We start from the raw sequence: 13067 nt of genomic DNA, 5'->3' as shown, positions 1-13067 counted from the left end.
CTTCACCCTGATCACTTTGGTATATATAACCATATATCTAACTCGTTTAGTTTTGGGTGTTACAAACAATCGTTATGTGAACAAAACTATAATACTCTCTAGCAACTTTGTTGCGAGAGTATAAAAACGAAATCAGGAAAAATATGCTCCACTACACCCGTTAGGTAGTTGAAACAACCCCAGGTATAATCTGCATTAATAATATATATCTCACAAATTAGATTTTAATTAAAACCAGGAAATTCACCAAAAAAAGAAACCGTCTTGGAGATGCGGGGCATCGATCCCCGTACCTCTCACATGCTAAGCGAGCGCTCTACCATCTGAGCTACATCCCCAACTTGAAAGTAAACCAATATTTAAAGTTGAAAAAGGTCACAAAGGTGTGCAACGCTCAAAGCGAAACAACAAAAATCCAATCAACTATTGAAAAAAAAAACTATCAAAAAAAAACCTGAAAGCTAAGAAATGCAGCACCCAAAGCAAATGAAGGTAAACACCGTAAGCGTTAAAACCATTAAGCGACAAAGCATAGCTTAGGAAAACTGTGTCAGCGTGTTTCAAGCATACCATTTCGAACTGGTTTCCAAACAAACTCATTTGGTATGCAAGTTGCTGGCGCGTCGGTTAATAATGCTTACTAATGGTTTCTTTTGGTTCGAAAGCGTAGTTTTGGACATTGGTTTTTAAGTGTGACCGTTAAGTTTTTTGCTGTGAAGTGCCATTAGCGCTGGCATAACGGTATGCGGCTCAATGGTCTAGGGGTATGATTCTCGCTTTGGGTGCGAGAGGTCCCGGGTTCAAATCCCGGTTGAGCCCACTCGATTTTTTTTGGGTTTAGTTGAAAAGGTATATATTTTCATTAAATTTAATGATGAAACATCTTTAAAATTAAAGCTGATTCACATTTATTTTAAAATGAGCGAGTCTAATTCGCAAAATTTTATTTCGTCTGATTATATAAGGTGTTCCTATTTTATTATTAAATTCCACACACTCACTCACTCGCTCTTATTGTGCATTTTTTTCTTCTCTCTTTGCTATGAAAATTGCTTGCTCATGCATACTCGCCAAGTCGGTGAAGAAATTCTTTTCCACCGCTCTGCCCTTAATTGCATAACGTCCTTTTTCGAAACGTAAACAAAATGCATAAGAATTTACAAATGTGAGTTCTGCTGCTTAATGACAGAATTCATACACTCACATAAATATGAAAATCTTTACTGAGAGATTATATGCATGTGGATATATATGTATGTATGTATGTATGTGTGGACATAGAGACGTAAATTATAAGGCAATTCGCACACGCTTGGCTGCTGTTGCAAGGGGTCTGTAGCCTAATGTGTATAATCCCATTGTAGGATTTTGGCGCGCAATCTCTTTGCGTAAAATAAAATAAAGAACCTCTCTTATAAGACTATGCGAGAATATACTTGCAGCTGTATGTTGAATGTGTTATACGAAAATACCCTGCCGGACAGGAATGTATTCAATGCGTTTATTGTCAAGTGTCGAATAGCCAACGAATGTGCAACTCAACAATTTGTTACTTAAAGCTACTTCACAACAGTTTTAGCAACACAGACGGCAAGGGTAAATTTTGGCAGGAGGTATAAAGCCGTTTCACAAGTTCAATAACTGATTCAGAATTATGACGCATGACAATTAACCCAAGCATCTGTTGTTGGAACTCTTGTTTTATATCCATTTTGTTTACTTTTATTTTAGTAGTAACTTCAATATTTTATCAGGGAAGAAGCAAAGATTTAATATTCTGCTTTCGAAAATCGAAACAACCTTTCTCACAAATTAGTCTCAGATCTTATTGAGTACCTAGAGAGTGACTTTTTACTGATACCATTTCGTTAGAGATCTCAGAAAAACAAATAAAGTTGTGCTTTTCTTCGTTTCTTCTAAATTAGTTGTGTTGCTTGATTAGCTTGTCATTAAAGACACCTCTATTTAAGGCCTGCATTACAAACGTAAAAGGAAAATAAAAGAAATATGAATTATAATGGGCAGATGATTTTTCTTTCAACCGAAGACCAACTTTTTTGCTTATGAATTCTCATTTTGATTCTGCTATTAGTATTTCAAACTTCAGATTTGTGTATGCACCTAAACCTATATCAACTAAACTTTCTGGAGTCGTTTCCTTCGGAAAATTTCTTACAGATAATAATGCCCTCCCATATTATGTTGAAAACAACTAAATTTAATTCAGTAAGGAAAAATAGCAGAAACCTTAAATTTCATTATATAGATGTTACAGGAGGGCACTCAAATCGGCATACAAAATTTTTAATGGGCGTCATAATATTTTCCTGACATCCCAATGATATTTTATGAAAACTACCACTATACCACATACACGACTACTCTCTATATACCAGAACTTTGAAGTCGATCTGAATCGTTTACTTTTCTATATATAAAGTAACCGGTAGTGAAGATATCGGGACAAAACTTTGAACATTTATTGTGGGGGATCGCCCTTCTAAAATTCGCCGAAATCGGACCATAAGTTTTCAAGGCACCATATATCGATCATGAGAACAGTGTTTCTAATAAATTGTGTATCGTTATAAATATAGGTAAGTCTCTCAGATATTTTAAAGAAATTCAGAGGGAATATTAATAAAATTGTAGTGCAGAAATTAGTAAAATCGGGTCTTAGCTTCACCTAGCTCCCATATACCTAATATTAAGGTGAGGGTAGTAGGGTATGGAGAAGTTTTTTAATTCATGAAATGATGCTGTTCTATTGCCTACTCAAGTAGGATGCATTTGTCCCACTGCAAAATATTTTCTCATATGTGTACTTGCAGGGTAGATATGTGTATTATATCAAGACTTCTATTTTTTTTTGCTTGAATCATATGTGCACTATAAACGCACAAACACACACATTTAAGCACATTACTTTCGCACCTTACTCTGCTCCTTCTACTTCTACCCGCATTCTAAGTCTCCTTAATAAAGGCGCACAATGCGATTATTTTATGTTGCTTTTTACGTGCCTGACACACTATTTTGTTGTTGTTGTTGTTATTGCCAACACAATCTGCTGTGTCATATTGTTTAGATATTTGTCTGTCTGTGTATGTGTATGTGTGTGTGTGTGTGTGAGTGCACAATTTTTGGCATGAGTCGTCGACAACTGCAAATGTTAACGACAAAGCCACAAGCCAAATGACCTCAGTGTGAACGTCAACGTCAACGTCAGCGCCCACAACAGGTTCGAGACTGGCATTGCCACAAACAGAATGCCAGAATGCCAACAGAACAGCGAGCGAACCTCATCGCGTAGACGCTACGGTGTCTGTGGCTGCGCCTGTGTCCTCGTCAATGTTGCCACACAGCGAACCATCCACAGAAATCCATCTCTCCAGCGGCCTCCAACACCTGCCCTGTGATAGATCTACTACAAAGGGTTGCTGTTGGGTTCTGTTGCCTTTTTTACGCTAAACACAAACACACACACACATGCATCTCTGTGTGTGTCTATTTAATTCTCTTTCATATGTAGCATGCTTGCATGCTCCTTCAAACACTCTCGACTTGACAATTGATGCAGCGACATTTGACATCGTTTTTAACCTCATTTCGGTGTGTTGTGTTGATGGTATTTGCCACCATCATCAGCAGTGAGTGCCAAGTGTCGCAAACAAGCACACTTACACGCGTGATCAGCTAAAATCTGCATGTGTAGACCTTTTAGTCTATATATTGTGTGTATACATGGTATGGAATTTAAAGTAGTATGTGTTGTTAGGTCGAGCTTCTAAGCAGATTTGCCTCAAGTATTCTGCTGGTGTCAGTAAATATATTTACCCCTTTTCAATGCGTTTTCACACGCTCACATTCTTTCGCACTCACACATGTGCACATACTCTACATTTCACAGAAATATTTTTTACTGCCTTAGGGTTATGGGTTATCTACATATGTATATGGCAACCTTTTATTCACCTTCTTCTTCACTTTCTCATACCACAGTATACTCGACCGCTTTTCTTTCTTCGGTTTGTTTAAATTATCTTTAATAAGTATGTGGATTTTTTCCTCCATTCTCCTATATGTCTCTATATATACTTACTTCCGTAAGTGTTTTGAAATAACTAATCGGTCTTAAACGGATAATGTGGCTAGTTTTAGTTCTAGAGTTCGTTACATAAGACATAAAACTACAGAAAAAGAAGGAATCTCGCCAATTTTGCTCATTTCAACAGTTAAGTGAGAGATTTAATCTCCCGCTTTCGATAATCAGAGCAACATTTTTTCTTCTTTCAAAGATCTTAAGAGTTAAGGTCGAAAATCTATAGTCATTATCTCCGTAAAATACTTAAATATTTCTCAAATTCAGGCTTTTTCAATAAATCACGAATTATGCATTATTTAAGTCTTCTTTATCGAAATAACTTCCAAAATACTCCAAGCATCCTCAATTACAGAAAAGAAAATCTATCCCTAGAAAAATATTTTATTTTTTTATATAATATGATCAAAAACAGTTCAAATAAATAATTAATTAAATAACTATGCATATAGTATTTTAAACTCAATTCAAAAATTACAAAAACAATATACTATTCAGCAAAACACAAGCAACTACTTTTTCCTTTTCCCAATTTAATCAACATTAAGTGACTATCAGACTACTACTTTATTTTATTATGCTTATTAAACTCTGTTGAGCTCAATACCGTGCGAAAGCAACGCAAAGTCAAGCAAAAGAAACAGACTTAATTAAAAACTATTGTGCGTATGTTTCGCCTTTTTTTCTCATCATAATTTTTGCCACACGACGCTAGTCGTACAAATTCCAGCTGACCTACCCCAATGAAAGAGTGCAAAACTACTACGGTAACAAGCAGATGAAACCACATTTTGTGCTGCACGAAACGGAAAATTATTTTCCACCATGAAGCCATACATACATACACATGCTCAGCAGAATAAGTAGATATACATACATACCGACTCTCGGAGCTAAAACAACACAATCATCCGCGTACTATTTTGCAAGTAAACAGTATGCCAGTATACTCATGGAGACCCAGTAGGAAATCGAATAGATATTAGTGTCAAATTAGAAATTACCACTAAAAAGAGAGTGTGGTTCTAAAAGTATTGGAAGCATATCGAAACAGCGTCTCCTGAGTCAGTTAAGATAGAAATAACTAGTTTTTCTAGAATAGTGGATCTTGACAGCTTTCTGAAGGTTCGAACCTAGGACCCGTGTAAAAGTATTTATAAATGGTAATTATGAGAGCCAGTAGTGCCTTTTCCACCTTATTAACATTGATACTTTGATTCTCTTCAACAGCTAAATTCACCCAACCTTAACATTTCAGTTAGACTTTCTATGATTAATTTTTTTCGCATCAGTTCCAATAGATGATCCAGTAAGAGGTCCAAATCACATATCTTGGGATATTCTGAGGAATATTTTTCATGTTATAGTCTGCCAAGGGGTGAGAGATTTCATACAGAACTTTCTTTATATTTGGATCATTTTCATTAGATGGGTTCTAGCCCAAGTTCAATAGAGTGTACACACCTTTATCCACTTACCAATTCCTCCGATAGTTGGTATAATTTTAGCCAGTTATTATGAATGAAGATAAAGGTAGATAATGGAAAATTGCTTTAATTTTCGAAAGTTTAAAAACTTAAAAAAACTTTTAGAGATTTTAAAATTAATATTAAGGTGAAAGGACTTCATAGATTAGAAATATGGACCATTCCTAAGTCAACTTCTAGAGAAACTTAAGAGAACTATAAGTTTCTGACTAAAATCCTTTTAATATACATATACTTAACCTCACTCTATAGTACTCCTTAACTATAAATAAACATTGAACAACCATCTTCGGACTCGCTAGAGTGGCAACGCTAACCAAGCAGTAATACACCCTTCATGGTTGATTTGGCGCACGCCCCAATACATCTGTATATATGCACATATTATATATTCATTTCCATGCAAATGTATAGCAAGAGACCCACTCGACTTGGTCTGCAAATAGAAATGGTAGTGCAATGTTGAATGAGCGAAAAATTTAATATTGCGATTTATAATTGAATTCGTGGAAATGCAAACATTTTCCAGATTCACTCAATCGAGCAGCTATCAAGGTGAATTGCTAAAGCAAATTTCGCAACTTTTTTAGTTTTGTTCATTTTCGAAAATATACATATATACTCCGGTGTGTAGCTACAATAACTGTAGTACAAATACATTTTATAGTGGATATTTTCCGCTGAAAACATTGTTTTGTCCAAAGTCAAATAAAATGTGTATACCGCTATTATTGCATGAGTTTGAGAATAGTAGGGAAACAGCTGGGAATTTCTTTATGGTTTCCTAAATGACCTGCCAGCTGTTCGTCTAATACCATGTGATTTTGATTATTTCGAAGAATAATTAATTCTGGATTTGCTTTTGTTTTTGACATAGAAAAATTAGGTGAATGTTCTATAAAATGTGGGTATAAAAATAATACTATGCCTATTTAACGAGTACTAAAAAGACTGCTATAAATACATATAAATGGTTATTCAACTTGGTGACACTCACGCCAAACATTCAGTTGCTTAAAATACCTAACAATATATATAAAACTAAATTTAAATACTTCTTGGAATCTAGAAACTTAACTGCCAAAGATGTCTTAAATTTCGCAAATAATTACGTATATTAATATGGTATTGCTACATAAATGGATTTTGGAATGTTCTTCTTGAGGTCCTATGTTCCATCTTGGAACTATTCGAAAATATATATACACAAACACACCGCCTATATACGAGTATTTTCGTGGAATAATCAAAGTATATAACTATATATAAGCAAGCTCATAATCATTTTTCTTTAAATATGTAAAGAAGCAAATTTTGAAGTAAAAATCTGAAAAACGAAAATCACTTAATAGACCTCTTCCAGATATACATCTTGATCCACTTTGATTACGTATTTCCGACTGTCATTATCAAGCTCCTTATTTACTGCTATTATCTATTGACTCTCGCAACTATAGTGCTCACCACCTATACCTCTGCTAATTTTCTCTAATCAACTCCCTTTGGAACAGAGGGCCGCATTAAATGTCCTGGTGATGCCGAGAGATACATTTCAATAATATAATATAAACATATTAGGACCTTTCACTGGATTTCTAGTGCAATTAGATTTGATATGCACCAGTCTAGAACACATCTACATACTCTTAAAAATATGTATATGTACTCAAGCAAATTTAGATTCCTCTGCTATTTTATCTTTCTGTTTGACATGGGTTAATGGCATTCATGTTCTGATTTTGCTTTATAATTTGTATTAAAGGCTTTTCGGCCTTATAACAAATTCTGTAAAAAGGCGAAATGAGCCAATTTTAACATTTTCGTAGTTTTGCTTGCAATTTCATTTTCAATGCTACACAAATTCCATGGTTTCTGCTCATGTTATAGGTGGTTATTTCAAAGCTGCTTTCGAAAGGAAATATTCATTCAAATGAATGTGAAAGTGATAGAAATGTTTTCAATGTTCTCATAAAACATTTTTTTCGACATTATTCGAAACTATTTATTTCGACACTATTTATATTAAATTATGTTGAACATAGTAACCATTTACCCACTCTATCGATGGACAATTTCCAAAGATTAATGAATCACCAAGTCATGCAAGCCAATCAAAACTGGAACTAGAGGGTTGTTCTCCTTTTTTTCCACATAATTGCTTGATTATCTAGTAATTATGAGTAGCGCTAACAGCTTTTTCACACAGGTTCTAATTGATCAATTATCCGGCTTCTGCTCGATTAAAACGCTGATTAAGATCAATTTACCATACAAAATAAAAATCTACATTATTTTTTAAATGAATCTTAATCGACTTGAAAGTGAAATGCAACTATGCGACCGTATTTGTATTATTTTCTTTGTATGCAAGTTTTTGTTCACGTTTCACGACGGTAGATGTCGCTGCTAAAATAGCAATTAGCTGATGAAACTTACCAACTTCTTATGAAAAGCAAAAACAAAAATGTATAACAGCTGACCGGTTATCGGGTAGCCGGCAGTGTGAAAACTGGTTTCTCAATTAAAATTTTAATTGATAAATTAATTGGCTGTGTGAAAAGACTATAAAACCTTATCATTACGGTCATAATTTTAACTCTACCTAACATTGTATCCCCTTCGTGAACAAACTCGATCTAGAGAGTAATTCGCGGAGAATGGTGATCTAATCTAGGTTTCATCTTCAAAGGACTAGATTCAAAGTCACTTAGCTCAACTAATGCTCAACATGGCCAGTAGACCTTAAAATGATGAAACATATTTTCCATCGCAAAAATTATATATTCAATCATAATCAACTGACTTGAAGCTTTAAGGGTTTCAGAAGCCATCTCTTCGCAAAGTTACTTTACATATTTCGAGCGTGGTTTTGTATCCAAGTTGCATTTACTCAACACACATTAAAAAAAATAGTGTCGCAATGACAAGCTACAAAACTGTAAATAATCTACAGATGATGACTGTAAAAAATATAAGAATTTAAAAATGCAATACCACTTTTCGCTGCACTCGACCAAACCACTTTACACGTTGATACATACAGAGCTACACACATGCTTACACCCGCTACATGCATTGATCTTCGTAATAACGCCATACAAGCGTAAAATACTCAATACCATTGTAAAACAATGGATTAATTAATATTTAATGAATACAGCTGTAACAACCACAGTGCAACAACAACAACAAAACAATGCAGCAAACGCAACCGCATACAAACACTTAGCAGCGCACACTCACACTCGTATATGGTATATAGAATGCGCACCGTAAACCATAAACCATAATAATAAAAATGAAATAAAATTGTGTGACAAAATGCAACCGAACCGAATCGAATCGCAACGCATCGAAAGTGAAATGTTGGTATGTGCCAGAGCGCGAACAATGGCAACAAAATACTTACAAAAATATGAAATGAAATGAATTATACGAGATCAGCAGCATTTGTGGCTGGTGGCCATCAGGTGTGTAAGGACAGTACAAATGCGCGCTGACAACATGAATAACAAATGCGAGGTCAATTAAAAAAAAATAACAACAAATGCATTCATCCAACGGGTATGCTATGCAAATGGAGCTGCATCGTATAGCGTAGCGAAACACTCGTACACTTACAAATATATGTGAACGTTTTTTCAACAACTGTCACACATGAATATATACATACATTATATTTACTACCTGTTTGTGAATTTCGCAAATTTAATTTTTATTGTGATAAATTAAGTGTGAGTGAGTGCCGTGTGGCATCATGTGGCTTTAATATCCTGCAAATGAGTAATTAATTACAATGGGAATGTTTCATTAATAAAGGAAAATATTATCCTTACTAATTGTTGTGACAATATGTGATTTTCAAGATTAATAAGCATTAAGAATGCAATGGTTGTCAGGCTGTATTGTATTTTTTATGTTTCATATTTTTCGATGGTCATAATGACAACTGTTAAAAAAATGTTGAGAAATTCAAATGGGAAATTCAGTGCTACAGTCCAACAAATCAATTGCTAAATGGTCCATAGATGATCTAGCTAGATAAGTAGGTAAAGTGGATGTCGTGGGACGCACTTATGCATTTAGGAGGTCCATTGTGACTCCGCCGGGACTAAAATTCCCCACACTACCATATCCTTGTATCCATTGTCCAGAAAATCATGATCAGTCATTTTCTTTCTTTTCCTGTGCAAAGCCTTACATACATCCACATTGAAGATGTTCTACTGTCTCCTCCCATTCTACTTCTTGGCAGCTTCTGCAATAGTCATGGTATACTTCTTCTAATTTCTTATTGTTCCCCCAGTCCTTGAGAAGGTTATAACTATATAAAAATTCCAAGAACTCACTCGTTAGCACTTCATCTCCCATGACGTGGATATCATAACTCATGAATTGTTCATCTAAAAACAATAAAACAAAACTATTTCGATAATATGTACTAGAAAAATCTAGTTAATAAACGAAGGAAAAAAATATTTAAATTTAAATTTTTGACATAATTTAAACCAAAAAACTAAATATTTTGGTCAAATTTTCAGCATATATCGAAAAAAGTAGTTATAATAAAGACCTAAAAAAAAACCTTCGTTCATTAACTAGATAATGTTGTTCCAAAGATGTGTGCAAATTTTTTAAGATATCGTGTCCACCGACTTGAAAAAGTGAGTTTTGAGATAAATGAGTTTGAAGTACCAACGTGACCTGATAGGCGGAACTTCTTAAGGGCATATCTCTTAGAATTTTACTCGGATTGTTTTGATATTTTTGGAAAATATTTAAAGCACTATTTAAAACGACAAAAAAAATATATTAAAAATTTTGAAACCCACCTAACCTCATAATTGATTGCACATGATGTATCTACTGGGTCATACCATATAATCATTGGATTGGCGTCCAAAGAGTGAAGGTTCGTGTAGCCACTTTATGGATGTATTTATATAAATCGCACATTTCATTGTTTTCTCTAGATACTCTAAGGAGGAACCTTTGAAAATGAGAGATCATTTACTTCATTAGTCAAAGTAAAACTTTACTTGGCCACTCATTCTTAGGTAACATGCTTTGGATAAAATGTTTCAACAATAGATTTGAGGTCTGATGTCATTTTGCATTCAAAGCTATTCAAGCTAGTTCTAATTATAGTCGAAATTCACCATTTTTATACAAGTCACAGAAAGTGGAACTAACGGCGCAGTTCTTTAGCATATGATGTCGGATTAATATTTGTTCATCTATTGTCTTACCCAAAGTCAATTATTTACTGAGGTCTAAAGTGTTTATTTAATTAACGATTTGTCGAACTTTTATGTCGAGAATTTTTCTCTGGTTTAATTTTCACTTTCTCAAGATCTTAGATTGTGTGCGTCATCTGATGTCCACTATATCTATCTACCTAGATTGTCGAAATGTTGGTTCAATGATGTATCAATATGGGAGAACTAATCTGATTTTTACTATATAGTGCGGTATAGCGGTATAGCGGTATAGTGTTGCTGAAAGCGTAGGCAATTTTGAGTTTGTGAACAATGTTCAATAGTCAAAACTTATAGTTTTATGCAATTCTGTGGAGAGATTTCTTTGGAATCGTCTTGAAAATGATTTTTACAAGCGATGGTTTACTTAAATGCTCTATATAACGAGAGTTTTTGTTGTAAAACCTCTGTGTTGCCATATTTTTTATTGTATTTTTTTATATGCTGAAGTGAAAAGCACAAGAAGCATGAAATTTAACTCAAAATCAATGGAATGAAAATAAAATATTAAGTATTTTTCTTCGCATAAAAATGAACAATAAATCCCACCTGTTCGCTGAATTGTTTATTGTACCGTTATACATTTATAGCTAAATTTTAATAGCCAATACAATAAAGTCTACGCTTTTTATATCTGTTGTTATTTCCTTTCGCTGTATATCCACTTAGGCTTAAATGTATTTATATATTTTACAAGAGGACACAGAAAAGCAATTTTCGAAAATTCGAATGAAATTAACATTCATTATGGTTTGGAGTGTTTGTTCATAGTTAACACTATTCCTTTGAAAAGCGCAATTTGATGCATTTTTTATGGCTCTTTTCTTTTGTTTTCATAACAAACAATTTCAATTTATTTCAATATCTTTTCATGTTTTTAATTTTTTTTTAGTTTTATTTAATTACTGTTTTTATCGGTATTTCATTGTTTTCATGTGTGACAATTTTTAGTTTTTGCACAGCTCAAGTTTACCATTTTCAATTTTTATTAACGTTTATAAAGCATATTCAGCATAAATTACCATATTTCTCATCAAATTCGAAAAAATTCAAATTTCATATTGATTTCCAGCATTTGCCATGATTTACGCACGAGAACGCAAAAATTATTAATATTTTTATACGTTTTCGATTTTATTTGTTGAAAAATAAATATATTTTTTTGTTTGAAAAGCACAACAACAAATAGCGCGCAAATGGCACTACCATCACCAACATAACCACAACCTTTTATTTACTATGTTATATATATACATACATATAGACATAAATAACTGTATGTAGATATACGCTCAAATTCACTAGCAATGCCACAGCCATCGCTTTCATCAAGAACAACCAAAAAGCAATAAAGAAACAGCAACACCATTTATCCACCAAATAAATGCGCAAATTAAATATAATATATATTCTCAATATGCTTTGTTTAATTTTGAAAAAACCAAAAAACAAAAAAAAAGAAACCAAAAAAATACAAAAACAAAAAAGAAAATTTAAAAAAAAATCATCAACGTGCAAATATATTTTTAAACAAAATGTTTATTGTTGTTGTTTGTAACCTTTTACAGGTTTAAAGAGCAGGAGGCCTCTATCCTGATTGACCGATCGTACGTATACAAAATGCAAGCATAATGCAAACACTTTAAATAAATAATAAAAAAACAAAAACAAAAAAATAACAATATTGTAGTTGCATAGAAAATACGCTTTGCATAGCAATACTATTTATTTACACGCTAGTGTGCATTCGAAAACAATTTTCTTTTACAAAAGCAAATATGTATGCAAATGTAAATTATTTTTTTAGAATTTTTAATTTTTGAATTTTCCTTTTCGAATTTGTAAATTTGCATTGGCAACTCTAGCGCTGTAATGAAAATCCGTAGACGCTTTCTTTGTATTGCTTAGCAAACGATGTTTTTTTATATTTTTATCATATTTTTTGTGCACATTGCGCTTTACAGCTGTACAAAGTAAACAACGTTTTTTTCATATAATATTTAGCTATATTTGTTGCGAAAAAAAACTGTAAATTGAAGCTTCAACCGCATTTGAGTAAAATATATTTTTTTTTGTATTTTTTGAAATCTGTATGTTGCTGCTTTTACATTTAAATGTACATATGCGTATAAATTTATTGGTTTTTGGTGTATACATTAGGTGTACAATCGAAGACTTACAATTACACATACTTACATAAAAAACTTACTTACATATATA

The 13067-nt window shown here is 33.2% G+C and overlaps 1 protein-coding gene and 2 non-coding genes across 19 annotated transcripts in view; 2 read left to right on the top strand and 1 right to left on the bottom strand.

Moving 5' to 3' along the window:
- The window catches only part of LOC105212007 (cAMP-specific 3',5'-cyclic phosphodiesterase), a 332058-nt gene that overhangs the window by 276172 nt on the left and 42819 nt on the right, over positions 1-13067 (top strand). For 14 of the 17 annotated variants that reach the window (XR_008471481.1, XM_011183738.2, XM_011183739.2 and 11 more), the window contains one exon: positions 12416-12454. The exons of the other annotated variants lie outside the window; for them this stretch is intronic. Coding sequence is in view for 13 of the 14 variants with exons in the window: in XM_011183738.2 (XP_011182040.2) it covers positions 12416-12454 (39 nt within the window). In the remaining variant the exon portion in view is untranslated. The remainder of the gene's footprint in view (positions 1-12415; positions 12455-13067) is intronic. 17 annotated transcript variants of the gene reach the window in all.
- Trnaa-agc (transfer RNA alanine (anticodon AGC)) lies at positions 266-338 on the bottom strand. Its single transcript has one exon. It is a non-coding gene; the product is annotated as a tRNA-Ala (tRNA).
- Positions 748-819, top strand: Trnap-ugg (transfer RNA proline (anticodon UGG)). The gene has a single exon. It is a non-coding gene; the product is annotated as a tRNA-Pro (tRNA).

Source organism: Zeugodacus cucurbitae, chromosome 5 (genome assembly GCF_028554725.1).
Source record: "Zeugodacus cucurbitae isolate PBARC_wt_2022May chromosome 5, idZeuCucr1.2, whole genome shotgun sequence".
NCBI lineage: Eukaryota > Metazoa > Arthropoda > Insecta > Diptera > Tephritidae > Zeugodacus > Zeugodacus cucurbitae.
The sequence above is the reverse complement of the archived record's forward strand: the minus strand, read 5'-3'. Positions and strand labels throughout refer to the sequence as shown.